At 43.1% G+C, this 26,854-nt stretch overlaps 1 protein-coding gene across 6 annotated transcripts in view; it reads left to right on the top strand.

Moving 5' to 3' along the window:
- Window positions 1-26,854, top strand: part of Fry (FRY microtubule binding protein) — a 392,261-nt gene that overhangs the window by 267,537 nt on the left and 97,870 nt on the right. For all 6 annotated transcript variants that reach the window (XM_036171967.1, XM_036171966.1, XM_036171964.1 and 3 more), the window contains 14 exons: window positions 1,312-1,570; window positions 4,298-4,480; window positions 6,293-6,379; window positions 10,105-10,364; window positions 11,511-11,700; window positions 12,247-12,371; window positions 14,746-14,803; window positions 15,980-16,071; window positions 16,301-16,473; window positions 18,082-18,242; window positions 19,761-19,871; window positions 21,376-21,530; window positions 23,149-23,248; window positions 23,493-23,664. In XM_036171967.1, coding sequence (XP_036027860.1) covers window positions 1,312-1,570; window positions 4,298-4,480; window positions 6,293-6,379; window positions 10,105-10,364; window positions 11,511-11,700; window positions 12,247-12,371; window positions 14,746-14,803; window positions 15,980-16,071; window positions 16,301-16,473; window positions 18,082-18,242; window positions 19,761-19,871; window positions 21,376-21,530; window positions 23,149-23,248; window positions 23,493-23,664 — 2,126 coding nt within the window. The remainder of the gene's footprint in view (window positions 1-1,311; window positions 1,571-4,297; window positions 4,481-6,292; window positions 6,380-10,104; window positions 10,365-11,510; window positions 11,701-12,246; window positions 12,372-14,745; window positions 14,804-15,979; window positions 16,072-16,300; window positions 16,474-18,081; window positions 18,243-19,760; window positions 19,872-21,375; window positions 21,531-23,148; window positions 23,249-23,492; window positions 23,665-26,854) is intronic.

Raw genomic sequence — 26,854 nt, 5'->3', positions numbered from 1 at the left:
ACAGTGGCCCTAACTCCAAATAAGGTTTGCTTTATAAAACAGAGGGGTGGGTGTCAACACATGAGATTCACATGTGACACAATTCAATCCAGTATCTTTACCATTGATAATATTTTTTCATTTAATGCTAATTTCCAATGGTTACAATACTATAATTCCTTAAAATGTAGAAGATTATAGTCCCAAATGTCTTGGAAAATAAACGGCTATAAATATAATAAATTAAAATTAAAAACTTAAAACAAACAAAAAAAAAGGCCCAGTGGTGGTGATGCACGCCTTTAATCCCAGCACTCAGGAGGCAGAGGCAGGTGGACCTCTGTGAGTTTGAGGCCAGCCTGGGCTACAGAGTGAGTTTTAGGACAGCCAGAGCTACATAGAAAAACCCTGTCTTGAAAAAACAAAAACAAAACAAACAAACAAACAAAAAAAAACAAAACCCAAAAAACAAAAAACCAACAACAGCAACAAAAAGGACTCAATGAGTGATTTTTCTTTTCTTTCTATCTTTCTTTCTTTCTTTTTTTTTTTTTTACAAGCTAGTAAGTTCAAACCTTGAACAACAAAGATAACTTGATACCTGTTGCTCTTCCTGTCGATTCCTGACATCCACATGGCAGCTCGTAACCATCTGTAACTCCAATTCCACAGAATTCAGTGCCCTCCTCTGGTCTCTGCATGTACCAGGCACACAACATGATACATGCAGACAAAACACTCATACACATAAAATAAAAATAAAGCCAGGCATGGTGGTGCATGCCTTTAATCTCACATTCAGGAGGCAGAGATAGGAAGATCTCTAAGAGTTCTATGCCTGCCTGGTCTACACGGTGAGTTTTAGGCTAGCCTGTGCTATACAGTGAGACCCTGCCCCAAATAATACTAATACTAATAACAATGACAATAAAAACTCTTTTGAAGATGGTAATATTGAGAGTGGCTCACGCAGGCTCCAGGGGAATGGATACTTTTGAAACTCCTAAGTAAATGTAAAATAAAACTGTTTGTTTGTTTGTTTGAGACAGGGTTTCTCTGTGTAGCTTTGGAGCCTGTCCTGGACTAGCTCTGTAGCCCAGGCTGGCCTCGAACTCACAGAGATCCGCCTGCCTCTGCCTCCCGAGTGCTGGGATAACAGGCATGCGCCAGCACCGCCCAGCTAAAATTAAACTTTTTAAAAAAGTATTCATTTAAACCATTCATTGAGAGTTAGGGGAGACTCATTTTCAGCCCCCAGTAGAAGTAGAGGATTGCGCATCCTGTCTTCCTGGAGGAAAACTGGAGTTGCTGATCTCATTCCCTTCTTCCCAGGCTCTCCATTCACATGGACGATGAACTGCGGCACATCGCGCAGAACTCTCTTCAGGGACTGCTGGTTGACTTCTGTGACTGGCGGGAAGATGTGCTCTTTGGCTTTACTAACTTCCTGCTCCGGGAAGTAAACGACATGCATCACACCCTCCTCGATTCCTCCCTCAGGTTGCTCCTGCAGCTGCTCACCCAGTGGAAACTGGTCATCCAAACTCAAGGAAGAGTCTACGAACAAGCCAGCAAGATCAGAAACTCAGAGGTGATTCCCCGACATGCACACTGTGATGTCACGCACACACACACACACACACACACACACACACACACGCACACACACCATACACACACACACACACACACCATACACACACCATACACACACACACACACACACACACACACACACACACACACCATACACACACATACACCCACACACACCACACACACACCATACACACACTCACACACCATACACACACATACACACACACGCACACACACACCATACACACACACACACCATACACACACATACACACACGCACACGCACACATACACACCACACACACACCACACACACACCATACACACACACATACACACACACACCACACACATACACACCACACACACACCATATACACACCATACACACACACACATACACACACACACACACCACATACACCATACACAAACAACACACACACACACACCATACACACACCACACATACCACACACACACACACATACATACACACACACACCACATATAACACACACACACACACCATACACACACACACACACACACACACACACACACACACACACACGCAGCAGCTTAAGAAACCTTCAGAGTTCTTCCTTCCTAATGCTTAGGACCTGCCTCTGAGTCTAGCCCTTAGTTCTTCCGCCAGCCACATTGTGACCAAGAACTCAGAATGTGATCTTCCATGAGGCCGGACTTGTTAACTCCAACAAGGAGTACGTAAGGAGTAGAAATTGTTTGAGGTTTTTCCCCCTCAAAGAATCATGATCACACATTTGTTTATAAGAACAAATGGTCAGTGGAGTGGAGAAATGGCTTAGTGATTAAGAGTGTATCCTGCAAGGCTGGAGAAACAGCTCAGAGGTTAAGAGCACTAACTGCCCTTCCAGGGGTCCTGAGTTCAATTCCCAGCACCCACATGGTGGCTCACAACCATCTGTAATGAGATCTGGTGTCCTCTTCTGGCCTGCAGGCATACATGCCGACAGAGCACTGTGTACATAATAAATAATAAGTAAGTAAATAGTAAATAAGAGTGCATACTGCTCTTTCAGAATAGCCAAGTTCAATTCCCAGCACCCATGTCAGATGGCTTGCAACTTCCTGTAACTCCAATTCTAGGCGAATCGACACCTCTGGCCTAAATAAGCACCCATAGTCTTGTGTACACACACATACACATAACTGAAAATAAAATAAGTCTTTAAAAATAAGGACAAATGATTGGAGGATAGAGAGTTAGAACTGGTAGGGCTGTGATTGGAGGATGGAGAGTTGGAACTGAGCAGGGCTGTGGGCATCAAGACAGATAAGGATAGAGCCCACAGTTTGCTTTCTACCAGGTTGTTTTTTTCTAGTTAGCAAGGTACTTGTCACTTGACCCTGCCTCTGCGGAGATGAAAATGCAGTCTTAAGGTTTCTTGATAGTGAATGGTGAAAATGAATGCCAGCAGTCTGGAAAGTGCATTGAAGAGGACCAGGTTCTCGGTGCCATGTGGTGAGCCAACCATGGCCATGCCGATGACTCTGGTTCTGGATGGATAGGATCATCAGTGGCTCTGAGGCCTGTGTAGACTCTGGACAGCATAACAGCACCCAGCTAACAGTGAGGGTGGCATTCAGGTCCCCGTGTGCTACATGCACAGAAGACAACTGATTGAAAAACAGTAACCTCAAAAACTTTGAAAAAGGAAACCGAGGTGCCATCTGTCTTTGCAAGAGGGTCATGTGATTGCAGTTTGGGTACTCCCAGAACCCGTCATGTAGACGTGCAAAGCTTGGATTAGATTCCTCACTGTGAAAATGTAAATGAGTGTGCTGACTCACACCTCTAATCCCAACCCTTGGGAGGCAGGGGTCAGAGGATCATAAACTCGAGGCTAGTCTGAGATGCATAGTGAGAGCCTGTCTCAAAAAAGCAGGTAAAAGGGAGAGAGAGAGGTAGCTCCCCAGTGAAGTATGCATGCTGTTCTCCCAAAGGACCTCAGTTAAGTACCCTATCAGGGAGCTCACAATTGCCTGTTCATTCCAGTTCCAGAGGATCTGATGCCCTCTTCTGGATTCAACCTGCACCCGTGTGCACATATCCACCACCACCCCCCAGGCATATACATGCAATTAAAAATGAATAAAAATATCTTTAAAGTTTTTAAAAATAAATACAAATAAACAACAGTGATAACCCCTCACCCCAAGAGAACCTAAATTCTCTTTTGAAAAAACTCCAGCTTTGGGCATGAGCTGTCACTGGAAAAAGAGAACTTGCCTAGCATATAAGATGCTCTAGGTTCAATATTCCCAGTATACATATACACCAGTGCCCCCCAAATGTGTGTGTGTGTGTGTGTGTGCAAGTCTCAGCAAAAGGTAAAAGTCTTTGCAAATCCGGCTCAATTGTCTTTTGTCCATAGAAAACTTCAGTGAAAACAAATTAGACCGCTTTGATTGCAGAATCCCAAATGGTGTGGCCAGAAGCAATGTTCGTTTCTTCCCTGTGAGCAGCCGTTTCTCATCAGCGATAGCAGATGGCTGGAGTTATCACAAAGCACCCATGGATCTGAAAAGGAAAAGGGAATTAGGATATATCATGAATAATAATCAATTCATGCACCCTGTCTCTAGGCTGTTACATTTATTTTAATATTGCAGAAAAGCTGTGTGCCTTCCCTCGTTACTCGGCTAAACTTGGAATGTTTTCTTGCACGGCAGCTCATTCCCAACGGCTCCAGCCACAGGATGCCGTCGGAGCGCGGCCCCCACTGCAGCGTCCTCCACGCTGTGGAAGGCTTTGCTCTTGTCCTGCTCTGCAGCTCCCAGGTGGCCACGCGCAAACTGTCCGTGCTGATCCTCAAGGAGATCCGAGCGCTCTTCCATGCCCTGGGTCAGCCTGAGGTATGGCATGTTCTCAGGAAGTCTCCTGCTCATTCCTTTCAACAGCTTTCAGTTAAAAATTAGAAATCACACATTACTATTGCCTATATGCAACATGTGTAGCATCAAGACTTCACTGTTGATACATTGTTGGGTTTTAATTAGGTAGTGGCTTTTTTTTTTTTTTTTTTTTTTTTTTTTTGCTTTATTTTGTTTCCAGGCAGGTCTGGAACTCTGTGGACCCAGCAGGCCTTGAACTCATGGAGCTCTGTCTGCCTCAGCCTCCTAAATTCTGGGATTAAAGGCATGCACCACCATTCCCAGGCTATAATAGAATTCTTTTTAAAATCATGTTAACTGTTTTTTAAGGTTTTAGTTATCTTTATGTCATATGTATGAGTGTTTTCCCTGCATCTATGTGTACCATGTGCATGCAGGGTCCTTGCAAGCCAGAAGTCTTTAAACCTGCTGGAACTGGAGTTGCAGACAGTTGTGAGCTGCCCTGTGGGTGTTGGTAACCGAACCCTGGTCCTCTCTCCTGAGCCATCTCTACAGCCCCCTATAATAGCCTTTTTTTTAAAAATTTTTTTTGAGCATTTCATACTGCATTTATATCATTTCCACACAATGCTCCCCCCTCTTCAACCCCTTCCACGCCCCCCCTCGATTTCCTTATCTCCTCTTTTTTTTGTTTTTGCTGGAGCTGAGGACCGAACCCAGGGCCTTGCTCTTGCTAGGTAAGTGCTCTCCCACTGAGCTAAATCCCCAACCCCATCCTTATCGCCTCTTTAACTATTAATGTTGCAAACTCAACCTTCTGAGTCCATTTGGTGTTGCTCATACAGATGTGTGTTTAGGGCTCACCACTTAGGATGAGATAACCTGTTGGAGGCTTGTCCATGGAGAAGACTACTTCTTTCTCAGCAGCCATTAGCTGCCTGTAGCTGTCCATCTAGGGGTGGAGCCTTGTGGGCTTCCCCCACCCACATTGGACTACCAACTGGTATTGTCATTATGTGACCATACTGTTGCAATTTCATGGGCATAGTAACATTCTTAATCTACTGGAGGCAAACCATGTATTCTGACAGTGACTCAAGAGACCACTTCTAATTTACTGAATGATCCTACTTTAATAAGAATTTTAAGATTAATTTAGTTTGGGTTAATTAATTAATTTAGTAACATTTTTCTCAGTGTTCAACATACATCTAATTAAGAGATACTACATATACATTAGAGAAAAAACCAGGGAAAGTATTACATCTTCTTTAAAACATCACGATGCCAAACCAAACAGCTTAATTTCAATGATGATGAGAAAGCATGTCCTCCCAAGATAAAAGGGCAGAGTTGTGCGGTCTGCGGGTAGTACAAGATGTGGGGGTCTGTCTATGTTATGTTTTCATGGGGACTAACAGTCAGTCACAGTCCACATTATCAGTTATTCTGTGAGCCAGTGACCTCAGATAAGGAGCATTTTAGTGTCCCAGCTAGGCAGGTTCCTGCAGGGTTTCTGTTCCTTAAGCTTATCACAGAGGCATGAATGCCTGCCTCTGTGACCAATATACAACCCTGCCATTTAAATTCTCAAGTATGTGTGAATCTTTGAAACCGGAGCTTTAATTATCTTGTGCTGGAATTGAAAGCCTATGTATCCTCAGGACCACAGAGTTTTATTTCCTGCCTTGCCTTTGGTGACACCCACATCTCTGAGAAAACCTTTCTCGATTCTCTGGCAGGCTGCTCTGCTCCATGTCCTGGACTGAAGGCTGTGGGATGGGAGGGAAGCATGCATTTCCCAGGGGTGTAACTGACTCCTCCTTTGTACAGGACGATGACAGGCCGATGATTGATGTCATGGATCAACTAAGTTCTTCCATTCTTGAAAGTTTCATTCATGTGGCAGTTTCAGATTCGGTAAGTAAACATGTGGTCCCAAATGCTCCCTGTTGTCAGATGTAAGTTCTGAGCCTGTCTCTAAAGCACAACTATGTGTGAAAGCATAAGGTTCTTAGCAGACTAATAACCTGAGGCACAGATAACTAGGAAAACAAGATTAGCTTTTCAGATAATTGCACAGGACACATCTGAAAAAATTCCAAAGAAAATTTGAGCCTTAGAAATACAGTTAAACGGGTTGGGGATTTAGCTCAGTGGTAGAGCGCTTGCCTAGCAAACACAAGGCCCTGGGTTCAGTCCTCAGCTCTGGTTAAAAAAAGAAAGAAAGAAAGAAAGAAAGGAAGGAAGGAAGGAAGGAAGGAAGGAAGGAATTAAGAAAGAAAAGAAATACAGTTAATAGTTTTTTTAAAACTTCAAATTCAAGAAAAATTACTCTGGACAGGGTTTCTCTGTGTAGCTTTATGCCTTTCCTGGATCTCATTCTGTAGACCAGGCTGGTCTCAAACTCACAAAGATCCACCTGCCTCTGCCTCCCAAGTGCTGACATTAAAGGCATGCACCACCATAGCCCAGCTTACTGTGGATTCTTACAGAAAAGTAACTTGCTTTAATTTTTGCCTTTAATATTTAATCTTTGTTTCATTTTGTACTTAACATTTTATATTACAGTAGTCTCAAAATATAAATTCTACTTATGCGTTACTTGATAGTTTGCAAGATGGTTTCATTTTTATTGCCTTTGACCCTCACAGTTATTAGAACACAAAAATATTAAGAGGGCAAAGGCTGAGGGTTTGGCTCAGGGCACACTTGTTTACTGCACACAAGACATTGAGTTTGCTCCTCCCGTTGCTGTGAGGGATGGATACCCACAGTCATACCGAAGAGCTCACCTGTACCTTTGCTTGGCCTGGATGCCAGCAAAGCTCTACCTGCTCTACAAACACTGTCTTCGTTGCAAATGCATAATGGTGGTTTCCAAAAGCTAACTTTAGATGTCCATCTCAAAACAGAAAAGTACAGTGAATGAACCTGGCTCCATTTCAGCTCAATGGATAGGCAGGGGAACCTGGGGGTGCCTGGAGAACACACATAGTTCATGCCTGGCACAGATGCCTCGCACATATGCAAATGACTGCACTGTTGGTGGGAATCCTTGAGCTTTTCATAGCCTTCCATGACACTAACATAAAGTGCTAGTTTTGGGCAATAATAATCATGATAATTACTAAAACCATCAGCCAGGTACTGCAGACCAGAACAACCAGAGTAAAGAAGCATGCACTCTCTTACGTTACAGTTATTTGAACATGAGATGGACTGGTCATTCTTAAACATGCATATCTCCTCTTCTGTAGATAACCATTACATCTATTCACATGTGTAGCCAAATTGCTAAATTATCTTATAAATGAAATAACCGTAACCAGGTATGGGGGTAAATTCTGAAAGATCAGAGAAGCAGAACAAGCCACAGCCAACCTCACCTTGTCAACTCCTCAGCTGATCTTGTTTCCTCAGACTGAAAGCTTCTGAGTCCTCACCCAAATGGATCTCAGCTGAACTGCTGCTAAAAGCCTAAAAGCTAAAAAGCCTCTAGTTCCTGGTCCTCACACCTTATATACCTTTCTGCTTCCTGTCATCACTTCCTGGGATTAAAGGCATGTGTCTTTCCCAAGCAAGACATGAGATCTCAAATGCTGGGATAAAAGATGTGTGCAACCATGCCTGGCTCTATTTCCAGTATGTCCTTAAACTCACAGAGATTCAGATGGATCTCTGCCTCCGGAATGCTATTATTAAAGGTGTGTGTGCCACCATTTTCTGAATTCTATGTCTATCTAGTGGCTTGCTGTCTTCTGACCCCAGATAAGTTTATTAGGGTACACAATATATTGGGGGACACAATATCACCACATACATGATTTCCTTCTATATTTGCTACAATCAAATCTTAAGCAGGAGTCACCAGGTCAGCATTCTAAACTTCAGAAGAGGAAGGAGTGCCAGCGTTGTGTCTCATGTGATTCACAAAACAATATTAGGAGAGATCAGTTACAATCACTTAGTCACAAGTGAAGGAGGCAGACAGTCTGGATTTGGTTATTTCCCCAGAACACAGGTTTTAGGTGGAGCACTTGATAGGGTCTTATTCCTCTAACTCTGAAGGTCCAGTTCCACCCCCTCTAGCCCAGCAATAAATATATGAAGGCTAGATCTGTAGCATTTACCCAGGGGAGTTCATGACCCCAACAGATGAAACATCACTTTATAAAGGCCTCACAAAAAGGTAGGCTTCCCCACCCTTAGAACAATAGATACATTATTTAAAAATTGGTATTTCCAGGGCTGGAGAGATGGCTCTGTGTTTAAAAGCATTAACTACTCTTCCAGAGGACTGGAGTTCAATTCCCAGCACCCTCATAGCAGCTCACAACTGTCAGTAATTTCAGTTCCAGGGGACCTAATAACCCATGGCAAAACATCAATGCATATAAAATAAAAATAAATAAATTAAAATTGGTATTGCCTAAATATTGATGTGGATACTTAAAAGAGAATAAAATATAAGAACTTATCAATATGTACGTATCATTATCTTTAAAGGAGTTTTGAAATACATTGGGTTGATAGCATAGAGCAGAAGATTGACTAGGTCTCTCATCTCAAAAATCATCTGGAGAATGCTCTTCAGAAAAGGGACAGTGTTGACTGTCTCTCCAAACCACAGGCAAGATGGTTCATTCTAAATAAAGATGAAAAACACCATGCACACATCCACACAAACAAAACACAGGAATGAATCCACACTTAGGAATCCACACTTGAATAGTTCTTCAGGATTTTCAAATTGTAAATGTGGGACTGGAGATATGGCTCAGTGGTTAAGAACACTTGTTCTGAGCCGGGTGGTGGTGGTGGTGCATGCCTGTAATCCCAGCACTCGGGAGGCAGAGGCAGGTGGATCTCTGTGAGTTCAAGGCCAGCCTGGTCTACAAAGCGAGTTCCAGGACAGCCTCCAAAGCTACTTTGAAACCCTGTCTCAAAAACAAAAAAAGCAAAAAAAAAAAAAAAAAAGAACACTTGTTCTTCAAGAAGACCAGAGTTTAGATTCTCAGCACCCACATGGTGGCTCTCAACCATCTGTAACTCTAGTGCCTAGAAATCCATTGCCCTCTTGTGGCTGCCACAGGCACAGTTGTGGCACACACACATGCATGCAGGTATAACATTCATCTACATAAAATAAAAATAAATTTAAAAAAATTATAAATCTGTGGTAAAGTTTAAGTGAACTAATATCATGTATTGTCACACAAATGCTTGTTGAACAGCTTCTGTGTACTATACACAGTGTTATATGACATCAAAACTTAAAAATATGACTGTAGCTGGGCATGGTGATACAGGCCTTTAATCCCAGCACTTGGGAATCAGAGGCAGGCGGATCTCTCTGAGCTCAAGGCCAGCCTGGTTTATATAGCAAGTTTCAGACCAATAAGAACTACCTAGTGGGACCATGTCTCAAAAACCAGCAATAAAAAATAAATTACTATAAGCGTTGAACTTTACACTTACTGCAGACTGGCAGAGGGTCTCAGCTGACTCACACAGGCATTGTATGTGATGAGCATAGGATGGGTGTTGCAGACCCAAAGCTGGCCCATGGCCTCGCAGGTCAGGATAGGCACTGTGGCTGAGCCTGTCTGTCTACCATTGACCTCCTGCTTCTTTGCCCACAGGCAACGCTACCGCTGACCCACAATGTGGATCTACAGTGGCTGGTAGAATGGAATGCCGTCCTGGTGAACAGCCATTACGACGTGAAGAGTCCTTCCCACGTCTGGATCTTCGCACAGTCTGTCAAAGACCCCTGGGTCCTCTGCCTCTTCAGCTTCCTCCGCCAGGAGAACTTGCCGAAACACTGCCCCACGGCCCTCAGCTATGCCTGGCCTTATGCCTTCACCCGGCTGCAGTCTGTGATGCCGTTGGTGGACCCAAAGTAAGGTGTCCACGTGTTTCCCTTGCTTTATTACTACTTCTCTCAAATTTCTACTTCCTGTAAGAGGTTGGACTATCACAATCTTCTCTAATTTTTTTAATTTCCTGCTCTAGAATTCTTAATGTATGGTAGGGATTAATATATATATTAATATATATATATACACACACACACCCTCTGCAACTGGAGAGATGGCTCAGAGGTTAAGCGTAGTGACTTGCTCTTCCAGAGGTCCTGAGTTCAATTCCCAGTAACCACATGGTGGCTCACAACCATCTGTAGTTAGATCTGGTGCCCTCTTCTGGCCTGCAGCCAAGCATGCAGGCAGAACACTTGCATACATAACAAATAAATCTTTTTTTTTTTTTTAAAATACCCTCTCTAGAGCAAGGGTTGGTTTTTGATAATCTGTATGACTATGTATACTAGTATAGGAAGCTTGATTCTTAATACAGAGACCTTTAAAATTCTTCTGTCCAGGCTGGGTGGTGGTGGTGCACTCCTTTAATCCCAGCACTCTGGAGGCAGAGGCAGGTGGATCTTTGTGAGTTCGAGGCCAGCCTGGGCTACAGAGTGAGATCCAGGACAGGCGCAAAGCTACACAGAGAAACCCTGTCTCAGAAAAAAAAAAAAAAATCTTCTGTCCATCCTCTAATCCTTGATGGACAGCTGCCTAATCATTTGAGCCCTCCTAACGGTCTTCATTTAACAAGTGATATTTACAGCCTGGGTTGGTAGTCTATGCACTCACAAGACTAACGTGGAAGGATTTCCACAGTTCAAGGCCAGCCAGGTCTATAGAGTGAGATCCCATCTCAACTAGAGCCCCAAGAGTTCATATTTCAAAATCAAGAAACAGGGCTGGAGGGACGGTGCAGTGGTTAAGCTGCACACACTGATCTTGCAGGGGACCGCAGTTCAGTTCCAGCACCCACATTAAATGGGGTGAATGGCTCACAACCCTCTGTAACTCCCGCTCCAAGGTATCTGATGCCCTCTTCTGGTCTCCATAGGCGCGCACACACACACACACACACACACACACACACACACACACACACACACACGATTAAAAATAAAATAACTAAAAGTCCAACAACAGAATCAGGAATTTAGTTTTCCCTCTGTTTTTGTCTCTGTCTGTAGCAGCCCAATCAATGCCAAGAAAACCAGCACTCCAGGCAGCGGAGACAACTACGTTACCTTGTGGAGAAATTACCTCATTCTCTGTTTTGGAGTTGCCAAACCCAGTATTATGAGCCCAGGACACTTACGAGCGTCCACTCCAGAGATCATGGCCACAACTCCCGATGGTACAGTGAGCTACGATAACAAGGTGACATGACATGCTTCAGAGGAATTCTTCTGTAAGGTTTTTTTTAGCTCACTTGTCTAGCGTTCCCAGTACAAAAGGCACTGCGCCCGCCATCTGGAATAGCAAGGAATTGGATTTTCTTCCGACACATTTCAGATCCCATTAAGAGTCTCTGTGAATAATTTATTGCTCCCCTGTGAGGGTGGAATGGAAGACTGGAAGATTAGGAAGCTTGCTCTAGGGAACCTTGCATTTATTAGTGCCTCAAGGTTGGGCTCGTTTCCTCCATGTCCTCTTTCCCTCTTCACCGATTGAATGCCAGAAAACTACAGCTTTAGCCAATGATTTTGTTAAAGATAGTTTTGTTGCCTTAAATAGTTTAAAAGAAAAGGGTAGATTTTTCTTTAGGATTTGAATCCCAGGTAGGAAATACTTAAACTGTACTGCATAAAAAAACATGGGTTGTTTTCTTAATGATGCCAGGGCCTTGGGATGTCACCCAGCCACTTGAGACTACTCTCATTCAGTTACACGTTCTCTTTGTCACGTCAAGTCACCTTGTTTCAGGCCATCGGCACCCCATCAGTGGGCGTCCTGCTGAAGCAGTTGGTGCCTTTGATGAGGCTGGAGAGCATCGAGATCACAGAGTCGCTTGTTCTAGGATTTGGAAGAACAAATTCCCTTGTTTTCAGGTATGGTTGCTGGGGTTATAGTTATCTCTTAACTCAAGCTTGGGGGTGACTGATGCCAGCTGGTGTCTGAAGTGTTGATGGGCTGTGCATGATGTCCCTCACGCCATTGTTTGAAGGTAAACAGCCTTCCTTGCAGCTTTGATTTTATCTCAAATTGTATTTCACTTGCCAAGCTTTGTCTTAGGTCAATGTAAGTGACAATAACTCCCTGTCCATCCCCCGTTAGCCCAACTTTGTGAGACTGCAACCCAAAAGAAGGATAGTGTGTGATTTCGTGCCATCCCGACCACAGACTCAAAGGTGGCACACAAATGGAGCCCACTGGGCAAGCTCAGTTCGCACCGACCATCTTTCTATAAAACTTGTTTGTACCTTAACCAAACTGGCTTTGTGATCTTATAGTCAGATACTTGAGGCAGTGTCAAAGCTTCTGAAAGAGACATCGTGAAATGTTGATGCACACTAGTTCTGGTGATTAGCCAAGACATAAATGAATTATGATGAAGGTAGCGTTTCTTAAACAAAAGCTCCCATACAGTTAGAAAAGAGGACCTTTTGAACATCTCACCCTGAACAATAAATAAAAATTACAAGTTCTCATTACTAGAGCACCAATTAACCAGCATTTAGCCAGTTATTAATTAGATAGGTTAGCTTTAAAAAGATAACTTACACCAGGCAGTGGTGGTGCACACCTGTAATCCCAGCACTCGGGAGGCAGAGGCAGGCGGATCTCTGTGAGTTCAAGGCCAGCCTGGTCTACAGAGTGAGATCTAGGACAGGCACTAAAACTACACAGAGAAACCCTGTCTCAAAAAACAAAAACAAAAAACAAAAATCAAAAAAGATAACTCACAATTCCTGAAATCAGTCAGTGATCTTTCCCCAAGAACTGCTAAGTCGCTGAGTACAGCTTGCCCTTTCTCTGTATTCCTGGAGGTAGATGCTGCCATTCAGCTAACGAGCCACTGGATTCTGAAAAAGCTTGTGAGTCTCAGTTTGCACAGCGACAAGATTAGTACAACTCTAATAAAAAAAAAAAATCTCTCTAATAAAACAAGCTGAGCATCTGGACCTAAGCTCAGTGTTAGATAAGAGAACTGGCTGCTCTTACAGAGGACCCAGGTTCGATTCCCAGTGCCCTCTTCTGGCCTCCATGGGTACTGCATGCATGTGGTGTGCAGCCTATACCCCATACACACAGAATTAAAATTAAATTTTTTAAACTTTAAACCAATTTGATGTAATGGAATCTGCCCCATAATTTGCTAAGAGGATATATTAGATATATATTCACATAGGAAAATATTTGGTAAATAACTGTTAAGTAGGAGAGGGTTATTAACAATTATTAATATTAATATTATTAGTGTTACCATATCATTACACTAATATAATATCCTTTGATATTATATTTTAATGTCATTAACATTGTACATTATTAAATGGGACTTTTGGATGAAGAAATTCTGTCTTTATCTGAGCGATGGAGACTAAACCTCAGATTTTTCTCTCAGTGCAGAATGCTGTGGATTCTCACAGCCCTTCTGAGTCCCTGGAGGGTGGTGCTTAGTTATCCACAAGGAAAGCATGCAGCTTCCAAACTTGGCTAGCTGCAAGCTACATTTTGTGTCTGTTTTAACATGGCAATTCAGAAATAATTTCCAAAAAAAGACAATTCATAACAAATATAAACAATAATTAGAGACTTGGGAGGGCAGGTATATGTGTGTGTGTTTGTGGGTGTGTATAATGCATATATATGTATAACATAATACACATATAAAATACATGTAATGTATAGGTATATACTTATATAACAGAGAAATTAATAAGATATATATTAATCAATATATTTTTACTGCACATGAAAGGTTTTAATGAAAACTGTGCTATTTTATCTCTTGCTATAATTTGTGTCTACCATATAACGCAAGTGTAAGCTTGGCTCTGAAATAGAGGTTTCATGTTTTGAACCCATTATGTGTCAGTCTCCTGAGCGTGGATCCCCAAGGTAGTTCAATATCAATTCACTGTTTCCTTTTGATTGGACCGAAAGGGTTTTGTTTGTTTTTTGTTTTGTTTTGTTTTAAGGACAGAGACTCAATTTTATTCATTTTCAATTTCATTAGCCAGTCCTGAAGTGCCCTGGATTTAGTAAGGACTTGGGAAATACTGTCTCATTGTTCAGATAGCGTGTTCTCCAATCCACATGTGCAGCACAGAGGTAGATATTGTCTGCATAGAAGTAACACCCACGGAGATGTCACCAGAGGTTTTTACTGGTAGTCGAGTGACATAATTATGTCATTATTGCTGAAATGGATATGTTGGTGACAAGTTTTATATCAACGACAATCTTTTCCCTCTGTAGAGAACTGGTCGAAGAACTCCATCCATTAATGAAGGAGGCTCTGGAGAGGAGGCCAGAGGTAAAGTTTGGAGTCCCATCATGAAGGTTTGGAGTAGTGTGAACCTTAGGTCCTCTTTAGCATCCCCTAAAGAACACAACACCCCACCCTGCTTCTCACATGAACCCTAGTACCCTGGATTTTATCATTTTCACTAGTTAAGTTATTCAGATTTCAAAGAATTTTCTTTTCTAAATGCACAAATGCATAACATGTAGATGTGTTTCTATTCTTTTACAAAACTTTGAGTCAAAATTTAATTTTGGTTTATAGTTCACTTGGTTTTGTTGTCATCATTATTGGCAAACCAGAGCCAGGTGTGGTGGTACACACCTTTAATTCTAGCACTTGAGAAGCAGAGGCAGGGGCAGGCAGATCTCTGCGAGTTCCAGGCCAGCCTGGGCTACAGAGTGAGTTTCAAGGTGGCCAGGGCTACTCCACAGAGACTTTGTCTGGCAAAACAAACAAACAAAACAACAAAGGCAAAACCCAGGAATCAATGACCAAGAATACTGTGTCTCATTTAGCTTATGATATATTCCTCAATGTTATTTTCCCCAGAATGAATCCATCCCAGAATTTACTTACAATGCACCCAAGACTGAAAAACAGTAAGATTGAACAAGAAACTTCCCATAGATGTGATACAAGAAACAGCAGAAATCTGGGGCTAAGGACACATCTCTGCTCCTGGGAGCACTGGATGCTCTTCCAAAGGGCCCAGGTCACTCACAACCATCTATCTATACCGACAGTTCCAGGGAATCTGATGCCCTCTTCTGGTTTCCATGGGCACTGCACACACCGGGTACACAGACATACAAATAGGTTAAACACTCATACACATAAAAGTAAGTTGGGTTTTTTTTTTTTTGGTTTTTTTTTTTTTTTGGTTTTTTGTTTTTGTTTTTTAAGAAGTAGCAGAAATCTAGCAGCCTGAAGAATAGTGTGTGCTCACTGAGCAGACTCAGTGGAGACTGACAAAATCCTCTGTTCTCTCCAGTCACTCCAGACACTGGCACCTCTGGACACGAGGCACACTACTTAACATTCCCACCTCGTATATTCTTCCTGCTTACTTACTTATGGTGTTTTCCTGTAATAGCATTCCCTAGAGAACGTGAAAATACCGAATCACACCCTAAAGCTCGCACTGTAGTATCCTTGACCATAAGTGGCGTTGCTCTTCCTACGCAGAACAAGAAACGTCGAGAGCGGAGAGACCTGCTGAGGCTACAGCTGCTGCGGATATTCGAACTTCTGGCAGACGCTGGGGTGATAAGTGACAGGTGGGATCAAATGACTGAACTGACCTCCTCCTGCCGAAGCCTCTGCTCTGCTTCTTCTCGTTCTTTAAATGTGTTACTCGGACAAAGGTTTTGTTCAGCTGCCCCTCTTTTTCTGTACTCCACTCATGAAGACCAGATCTGCCGTGTGAACTCCAACTGTTTGCACTGTCTTCATGAGGCATTTGCCCTTCTGTGTAACCTGTCTAAAGGTGCCCTTCCCTTCTTCCAGCACAAATGGAGCCCTGGAGCGGGACACCTTGGCCCTTGGAGCGCTGTTCTTGGAGTACGTGGACTTGACCCGCATGCTCTTAGAAGCTGAAAATGACAAAGAAGTTGAAATTCTTAAAGACATCCGAGCGCATTTTAGCGCCATGGTCGCCAACTTGATTCAGTGTGTCCCAGGTAATCCATCATTTCCAGTTTCCTTTGGGCTGGGGAAAGCGTTTGCGTTCCTCATGACTGCTCTTTCCTGTTCCTGGCGGTCTGCATGTAGGTCTAAGGTGGTTTCTTTGTTTATTCTGAGACGCTGAAAATACACGTGAGACAAGGTCACCTCAACTTGGCGGAGTCCCCACGGGAACCGTCGGAATCACATTTGTTATTGGTCATGTCACTTCTGTCTTGGCTTTGGTCCTGGTCGCCAAATGAACTGACAGTGTTTTGACAGAAGGAATTCAGAGGAAACCTTCCCACAGCTTCATTTTCTCCTGTTGCCTGTGCTAACCTGACTTCAATCAGAACAGTAACTAGGATTCTGAGGCACGGAATACCTTTTCTATTTGATTTAACATCTGGCAAAGGCTAGCTCGTAGGACACAGCGATGTAAAGCAGTTTTATTCTGATAGAGGCATATGGAACAAAGTGGATGGTTGACTTGGCATAAAAGTTACTCAAATGGGTTTGGGGATTTAGCTCAGTGGTAGAGTGCTTGCCTACCAATCACAAGGCTCTGGGTTCGGTCCTCAGCTCTGGAAAAAAAAAAAGTTACTCAAATTATAAATTTTGGGTGTAAGTATAAAAACAACTCAGCTAATGTGTCTTTTGTGGTTTTGATGTTGTTATTAACTGTACTTTTCCACCTCATCTTTAAGGACCTTAAACTTCAATTTAAACTTAACTTCTTCAGTAATGTGAAGTGCATGTTTTTGAAATAGCATATATGATATTCCACTATGTTTTCCCTAATAACAGGGAGCAGTGGTCACAAAAATTCATTCTATATATACAAAAGTTAAGTGGAAGGATCAGTTACAGCAGTGGTTCTCAACCTGTGGGTCATGGCCACTTTGGGGTCAAGTATCAGAGCTCTTGTATATATGACATTTACATTATGATTCATAACAATAGCAAAACTACTTCAGTGATGAAGTAGCAGCAAAATGATTTTATGGTTGGGGTCACCACAGCATGAGGAACTGTATTAAAGGGTCACATTGTTAGGAAGGCTGAGAACCACCGAGTTAGAGTGTCTTTAGGTCACAGTGTCTATCTCTCCTTCTACTTTGAGTGTGAAGGGTACACACACAGAAAGGAAGCTTGTGTTGCAATGTATTTAAAAAGCCAACCTTCTGTAGCTAAGGAAAATGGGTGTCAGGGGGCTGGTGGTGCCACTCACTGGGAGAGCGTGTGCTGAGCATACGCAAAGCCCCAGGTTCTAGCCCTAGCTCACTTACAGGAATAGTCAGTCCTCGGGGATGGAGAGATTGGATCAGTACTGCTCTGGCAAAGGAAGCAAGTTTGGTCCCCAGCACCTATATAGGGCAGCTCACATCCACATTAACTCCAGTTTTAGATGATCCAACACTTTCTTCTGGCCTCTGTGGGCACCTGCACTCATGTATACCTACCTACCCATGGAAAAGCATATATACACACAACTTAATTTTTTTTTTAAAAAAACTTTAGGGAAAGTGGAACTTTTTTCTTCCCCCACAACTTGACAATAATGTTCAATAGTGCTATGATTGTGTTCCGTCTAACACACACTGGTTCTGTGTTGTTCTCTCTAGTTCACCACAGGAGATTTCTCTTCCCCCAGCAAAGCCTGAGGCACCACCTCTTCATCTTGTTCAGCCAGTGGGCGGGCCCCTTCAGCATCATGTTTACACCTCTGGATCGGTACAGTGACAGAAACCACCAGATCACAAGATACCAGTACTGTGCCTTAAAGGTTGGTTAGCAGCATCAGGGGTCTCCTTTTTTAAGTCAGCAGCCATACCTTAAAAATAGCTAAAATAGAGGCTGGAGAGATGGCTCAGTGGTTAAGAGCACTGACTGCTCTTCCAAAAGTCCTGAGTTCAATTCCCAGCAACCACATGGTGGCTCCCAACCATCTGTAATGAGATCTGGTGCCCTCTTCTGGCCTGCAGGGGATACATGGAGACAGAACACTGTATACATAATAAATAAATAAATAAATAGATAGATAGATAGATAATAAATAAATAGGATTTTTTTAAATAGCTAAAATAATCAATATAATACAATAAAATATACATACAGATATAATAAAAATGGATATATGCACACACATGTCAATATAAATGCAATAATTCCAAATGCATAATTGAAGATGTGTGCAAATGCACAAGCATTTCAGCTGGGCTCACAATTGCAAAATGTTGTCAAGTTATTGCTTGTATCCAGTGTTTCTTCTGTGTGAAACAGAACAGTTTTGCCTATTTACCCCTGAGGTTACTAAATGTTACTAATTAACTTCCGACCTAAGGGTGGGGGGGATATAATCAACCAACAGTGCCACCAACTGAGGACCAAGTGCTGGAATATGTTAGCCTGTGGAGGGCCATTTCTCATTCAAACCATCGCGGTCTTGCAGCCTAGAATCCTTTAGAGAAGTAACTGCAGGGTTGGGGATGTAGCTCAGTGGTAGAGCGTTTGCCTAGCAAGCACAAGGCCCTGGGTTCGGTCCTCAGCTCTGGCAAAAAAAAAAAAAGAAAAGGAAAAAAAAAAGAGAAAAGGGAAAAAAAGAGAAAAGTAACCTTATCAGCTGGCGTAAGTTATCGGCTGACGCTTGTGTGCAGCTCATGGGGTGTCTATGCATGGCTGCCCCGACAGTCAGTTATCCTGCCAAGCACAGGTTAGTCAAATCTCCTTTCCTACTCTTGCCATCCCCTACCACCCTTCCCTAAAGCATCCGGAGTTTACATTCTCATTTTTTTTAAGCTTTTGATCAAGGATAACAAGTATTTTAGTACAAGGCAAAATGCAAACAGCTAGCTTAACCTTATAAGCAGAATTAACGAACTTGAAACAGCTGAAAAATCTGAGTTATTGTAAAATAGTCGTTTTGTTTTATTCTGTCTTTATAAAATGCATTACAATCACAAATGCATACATCCATGAAGCTATTTTATTTTTAAAATTGAAATCTGGTGGAGGAATTTTTTATTGACTTTCAAAACCCTGTAGGAATAACTGTTACTAAAGAACTGCCATCGATCCAGGCATGGTGGTGCATGCCTGTGATCCCAGCATTGGGGCAGCTGAGGCAGGAGGATTGCAAGTTCAAGGCTAACCTGGGCTAAATAGTGAGAGTTTCTGAGATAAAACAAAGGCAGCCCCCAGATCTGCCCACCGTTGGACCACTGTGTCCTTTGAAGCCGGTTGGGTGTCGGCTCTGTTTGGTGCTCCGGGTTCTGTCTCAAGGTGTCACCGTTTCTAATTCCAGGCCATGTCGGCAGTACTATGCTGTGGCCCTGTTTTTGACAATGTCGGCCTCTCTCCGGATGGCTATCTGTATAAGTGGCTCGACAATATTCTGGCCTGTCAGGATTTACGAGTAAGTATGAGTCAGAAATGTATTAAATGTATTAAATGAAATGTATTAAAAAATACTGCTTTTCAGCATTTTTGAGATTCGTTGTGAGTTTCTGAAATGCAAGCATGGTTCCCATTCTCCCTTCCCCCTCCCCCCACAGCTGCATGAGTTCAGATGTGTACTTAGGTACAACATGCTGTGACGTGCCAGGCCCAAAAGTTCAGCATCATTTACCCAAACTGACCACAAACCGAGTCATCAAGTGAGTCCCAAAACAGTTCACATAATTTGAATACAAACTACATTCTTTAGTCGCGGTATCATTAAACTAGTAATGAGTAATTAAATGTAATTAAAATGTACTCCCCAGAGGCTAGAGAGAGACGGTCCAGCACTGAACAGGGCTGGCTGCTCCTGCAGAGGGCCTGACTTAAGTTCCCACTGCCTACGTTGGGCAGCTCACCACCACCTGGAACTCCTGGCCCACGGAATCCAGTGTTCTCCCCTGGCCTTCTCCATCACCCATATGCATGTACACAAACACACAGAGAGACAGACACACATATAATTGAAAATGAATCTTTTAAAAAATACATACTTCCAGATAGCCAGTAAGTCAAAATAAATAACCATGACAACCAGAAAGCCTCTTTAAGTGAAACATAATGAAAATATTAAGTTAGTGATTTGTAAATAAAGCCTTCCTTAAAATGAAATGTATTAAAAATATAAATGTATAAAGGACTGGTAACCTGTGACCTATTTATCACAAAAAATTAGCAAAAGAAATAACCAAGTCAGAAAAAAATAGGACAGAAATTAACGAGGGGAAATTTTTAATAATAATGAACAATGCGTTAGTAGCTTTTCCATTCTTGTGACAAAATGCCAAACAGAAACACTTAAAGAGAGACAAAGAAATTACTATAGTCTGTCCTGTGGGAAAGTCACCGGAGTGACTCTTGCCACGAGTATGACACTAAAACTACACCTGAGATGTCGACATGGAAGCGGCAGAGAGAGCCAGACAAAAATCGCGATAGGTATAACCTTCAAAGACCCACCCTAGCAACAGACTTCTGCGGGCCAGGCCCCACCTCCTAAAAGCTCCTCAGCCTCAAAATAATCCTCCCAGCTGGAGCATTCCAAACATGAGCCTGTGGGGGCATTTCAAACTCAGACTATTGATATAACAAGTACATAAGCCAGGTCCTTCCACTTTGACCTGATAGTAACTGCCAAGAAGATGACTTCAGAACGAGGCAGGCAATATTCCCTTCTGAGGGGAAATGGAGTCTCCACCATGGCAGTGTTACCTTCCTGGGCGGGGTACGATGGAGTCTGCATCCTGGCAGGCATCGCTCCATTGTGCCGCCTTTAGGAAGAGTGTGTGCAATAAAGATCGACCCCCAGAGAGTGCGCTCACCCGCTTCTGTTCGCTTATAGTAACCACATTCGATCATATGTATTGCACTGGACTGTTTTCTCACGAACCAGGAATAACCGACTTGTTCCGTGTCCCCAGGTTCATCAGCTTGGCTGTGAAGTTGTCATCTTGCTACTGGAACTTAATCCTGACCAAATAAACCTTTTTAACTGGGCCATCGACCGATGCTACACAGGTTCCTACCAGCTTGCGTCCGGCTGCTTCAAAGCCATAGCGACCGTGTGTGGAAACAGGTATGAATTGTCGGAATTAGTGGTTAGTGGCAATCGTGGTGATGCTTGCTCTCCACGATGTGAGGAATAGCTGACTGACTGCAGGGTAATGATCTTTCCCCACCCCTCGAGCTGAGGATCGAACCCAGGGCCTTGTGCTTGCTAGGCAAGTGCTCTACCACTGAGCTAAATCCCCAACCCCAGTAATTATCTTTAGAGTGGATCCAGTGAGAGCCCAGAAGTTTCCATGATATTGCTAATTCCTTTTGATCAGGAAATGGTTCTCAAAGTGTTTGAAGCGCCCAGACAGTCACGGTGAAGTGTGAGATCAGAATTTGAAAATAATGTAGACGATACACTGAAGGAATTAAAGGCATATGGACAAGTGTCCTGATAATGTTAACTGTGAGCCCATTAACCCACCAAATCAAACCCAGGAAACACAGAACTTTTAAATCCCCTCTGCTCAAAACTTCAGAAAGAAATCGGGAAAGAGTGGTACCTGAGAGTCTGAATATTACACTTATTTGGAAACATGCTGATTTGAACCCAGGGCCTCAATCAAGCATGCTAAAAATTCCCTACACCACTGAGCCACACACCAACCCAAAGATTATGCTTCTTTTTTTAAATTTTTTTGTAATTATTTATTTATTTATTTATTTATTTTTTGAGACAGGGTTTCTCTGTGTAGTTTTGGTGCCTTTCCTAGAACTCACTCTGTAGCCCAGGCTGGCCTGGGACTCATAGAGATCCACCTAGATTTGCCACCCAAGTGCTGGGATTAAAGGTGTGCGCCACCATTGCCCGGCTAAGATTATGCTTCTAAAACCACCATCCTGGGTTGGGGATTTAGCTCAGTGGTAGAGCGCTCACCTAGCAAGCACAAGGCCCTGGGTTTGATCCTCAGCTCAAAAAAACAAAACAAAACAAAACAAAACAAAAAAAACCACCATTCTTATTGTATAACAAGCGAGTTCATGAAGCCATTGGGCACTACAACTTAATAAGTGTAATGATTCCATGGCTAGTTAAGCTCCCCGAGTTATATAAACTACTCCTAAGAGAGAGCATATGATTTAGGAAAGTGGAGAGAATAGAATACAGTTGGGGTTTATACTCAGAAATCTTCCTGTAGAGACTGGTGCTACACCCCCATAGTTAAGAGCATGCACTACTGTTGCAGACAACCCAAATTCAGTACACAGCACCCACATCATGGAGTTTACAACCTTCTGTAACTCCAGCTCCAAGTGATCAGTGCTTCTAAGCTCCTTGGGCACTTGATGAATTTGATTGACTTACATCCACTCAGATACACATAAAAATCCACAAATAAAGGAGTCTTTCCAAAAAAGACAGGGAAATGTCAGTTCAAAGTGTCATTCAAGTCATTGTGCCACCCTAGACTTTTTGGTTGTTTTGTTTTGTTTTGTTTTTTTTGAGACAGGGTTTCTCTGTGTAGCTCTGGCTGTCCTGTAACTCTCTCTGTAGCCCAGGCTGGCCTCGAACTCACAGAGATCCACCTGCCTCTGCCTCCCAAGTGCTGGGATTAAAGGTGTGCACCACCCTAGACTTTCGAGAGGCAACAGTCTGTCTGTCTTATCATTATGCCGTGTGTTTTACTTTTTTCCCCCAGGAACTATCCCTTTGACATAGTGACCCTGCTGAACCTTGTTCTCTTCAAGGCCTCTGACACCAACAGAGAGATTTACGAAGTCTCCATGCAGCTCATGCAGGCATGTATCGTTCACCCGTGTGCAAAAGTTCCATCCTTGAGCTCAGAACACATTTATTTGTTTCTGTGTGTCATGTGAAGAGTGAGGAAGCATGCATCCAATGTTCTCCAGACGCAGCAGTTAACTGAGTCTGTATGAAGATAAACCTATTTGTCTCGCACGGTATTACCAATCTTGGTTAAATGTAAATATTCCCGAGGTATGCAGCTAACACTTTTTTAGCTTGTTTCTTAACTCCTCATAGATCCTTGAAGCAAAGCTTTTCGTGCACTCCAAGAAAGTGGCCGAACAAAGACCCGGAAGCATTCTGTATGGAACGCATGGGCCGCTGCCTCCTCTCTACAGTGTGTCTCTAGCCCTCCTGTCCTGTGAACTGGCCCGGATGTACCCCGAGCTCACGCTTCCCCTCTTCTCAGGTACCGTCGTCAGCAGCGACGTATGTCACCATGTCTCCCCTTCTAAGCAGTTTTCCTCTTGTGAGTCTACTGTAGTTTTAGCATCAGACATCAGTGCTAAGTTTGTGAGTCAGAACTGCTAAGGCTAAACCTAGCTGCGTACGGAAGCAAATTCAAGAGTGTTTTATGTGTATGGGCGTTTTGCCTGACTGTGTGTCTCTGCACCATGTGAGTGTAGTGCTGATGGAGGCCAGAAGAGGGCGTCAGATCCCCTGGGACTGGAGTTACAAACAGTTAGGAGCCACCCTGTGGCTGCTGGGACTTAAACCCAGGTCCTCTGGAAGAGCAGCCAGTGTGCTTAACCACTGAGCCAGCTCTCCAGCCCCCTCAAGAAATCTTGTTTGTTTGTTTTTTGTTTTTTGTTTTGCAAGACAGGGTTTTTCTGTATAACAGTCCTGTCAGTCCTAGAACTTACTCTGTAGACCAGGCTGGCCTCAAACTCACTGAGAACCACCTGCCTCTGCCTCCCAAGTGCTGGGATTAAAGGCATGCGCCACCACCACTCGGCTCAAGAATATTTTTAAATAATGTTATTAGTTAAAGCAATGTAACTATAAATGTGTACTTGACAAATGCAAAAGATTTTTAGTCAGTAAATATACATATATACATACATATATAACATATATGTTATATATAGTATAGTATGTATGTATATCCCAAAGAAATTATATTATATGGAAAATATACTTAAAATAACTCTTAATTACTTAATTGGTAATGATATTAGAAATCATATGGTCTTGTTATATTTTATATTATTATAGTAATGTTTTAAAAAAATAACTTGTCACCAGGCGGCAGTGACACACGCCTTTAATCCCAGCACTGGGGAGGGAGAGCCAGGCGGATGTCTGTGAGTTCAAGGCCAGCGTGGTCTACAGAGCAAGATCCAGGACAGGCACCAAAACTACACAGAGAAACCCTGTCTCGAAAAACAAAAACAAAACTTGTCTTAGCAATTGTCACGAATAACTTTTGTAAGCATCAGGTCTGAAAAAGTGCTTTTGCTGCCTAAATTCACATGACACCTTGCCAAGAGGCAGACTCTGTCCCAGAATGCACCTCATCTTCCACCTGTACCCCAAGTGCCTCAGTCCCAATCCTCCTCAGCCACCCCTGCCTCTGCCCACCCTTACCCTGCTTGTCCTCTTTAGTGCGGTTCTTCAGCTACACCACACCACATCTGTGCGGCGTCTCCCACTCACATGTCTCTGCACGAATGTACTGAAAATTGGTAATAACAATGGCTTGCATTTATTGGGTACCTACAGTGTGCTAGGCTCTCTGCTGGACCCTCATGTGCATCGCTTATATCATGATTATTGAACCGGAAGAACCAGAAAGACTTTCCAGACAGGCTGACGTCTGAGCTGCAGTTAGAAAGAAGAAAGTTGCCAGGCAGACGGACAGGTGGATAACATGTGACTTGGTTTAGAGCAGTGATTATCAATCTGTGGGTCGTGACCCCTTTGGAGGTTGAATGACCTTTTCGTGGGTCGCCTAAGATCATCAGAAAACACAGGTATTTACATTACAATTCATAACAGTCGCAAAATCACAGATATGAAGTAGCAAGAAATGTAATTTTATGGTTGGGGGTCGCCACAACGTGAGGAACTGTGTTAAAGGATCGCAGCACCAGGAAGGTTGAGAACTACTGCTCTAGAGGAACAGAACAGCACAGTGTCCTGGGAAATTACATAGAGGTCAGTGTGACTACATCAGATGTGGCCATGGATGTGCAGAAAGGCCAATCTCCTATATGTGCTCCTTGACCCCTTTCAGAACCTGTGAGCAAAGTGGCATCTCAGAAAACTACTAGAGCTTTGAAAATCATTGACAAATCCCATAAAAACACTAAACTGGAAGCCATAATATACAGAGGACCTGGTGCAGACCCGTGCAGGCCCTGTGCAGACCCGTGCAGGCCCTGTGCATGCTGCTCCAGCCTCTGTGAGTTCATAGGAGCTTTGCTCGTGTTGTTTGTTTGTCTGTCTGTTTTCAGAGCTGAGGATCGAACCCAGGGCCTTGCAAGCGCTCTACCATTGACCTAAACCCCAATCCCTCCTGTTGGTTTAGAGGGCCTTGTTCTCCTGGTGTCCTGCACCCCTTCTGGTTCTTACACTCTTTCCGCCTCATCTTCGGAAGGGTTCTCTAAGCTTTGAGGGGAGGGATTTGATGGAGACATCCTGTTTAGTGTCCCAAGGTGTCTCACTCTCTGCATCAGGTCTGGCCATGTGTGTCTGTATTTATTCCTATTTACCACAGGAGGAGGCTTCTCTTAGGATGGCTAAATAAGCCACTCATGAGCATAGCAAAATATCATTAGAAGTCATTTTATCACTACATTTTTTCCCTTTCCCTTTTTTTTTTTTTTTTAGGCCATTATTATTTGGTTTTACCCTACACCTCTGGAACTAGAACCTATCTAGTCTCAGGTTCTTGGTCACCCAGGCAGTGCTGGGTATGGGATCCATTTCATGGAGCAAGCCTAAAGTCAAATCAGTTATTGGTTGGTTGGTTACTCCTACAAGCTTTGCGCCACCATTGCCCTAGCATGTCTTGCCGTCAGGACACCACTGTAGACAAAGGGTTTGTGGCTGGCTTGGTATTTATGTTTTTCTTTTTATAGTGTGCAGATGTTCCAAAGATCCTGGACATAGGGGTGAAGGCTCTCTGTTGGCACTGACTCGACATCTCCACCCATCTTCAATGAGTTATATTGGTATTGTCGTCAGGATTGGGGCCTTGGTGTCGGTTTGTGGAGAGCAACCTATAGTCTTGGCAACAGCCTGGGCTGTTTGGGGATTTCCATAGGGCCCCTTTACTGGGGGTTTCATTTGGTGACAAGAGATGGCCAATTGGGACCCTGTCTTCCCTATGATTTGGCTGTTTTGTTTCAGTTGCCTTCAGATATGGACAGATTTTAGTAAATTTCTACTGTACTAGAGTTCTGTATTATTATGAGACTCCTGAGTGTGTGAACAAGTGCGTCTCTGATCCTTGTGACTTCTCTTGGGCTCCTGTCCTTCTGTTGGTTTGTCCTGCCCAACTTCAGTGTGATCGATTTTGTTTTATATTACTGTATTTTATTTTGTTATATTTTTTAAATGAATGAATGAATGAAAACCTAGCCACTAAGATAAGT

The sequence above is a fragment of the Onychomys torridus genome, chromosome 22 (assembly GCF_903995425.1).
Source record: "Onychomys torridus chromosome 22, mOncTor1.1, whole genome shotgun sequence".
Lineage (NCBI taxonomy): Eukaryota > Metazoa > Chordata > Mammalia > Rodentia > Cricetidae > Onychomys > Onychomys torridus.
This window is presented reverse-complemented; position numbering and strand designations above follow the sequence as displayed.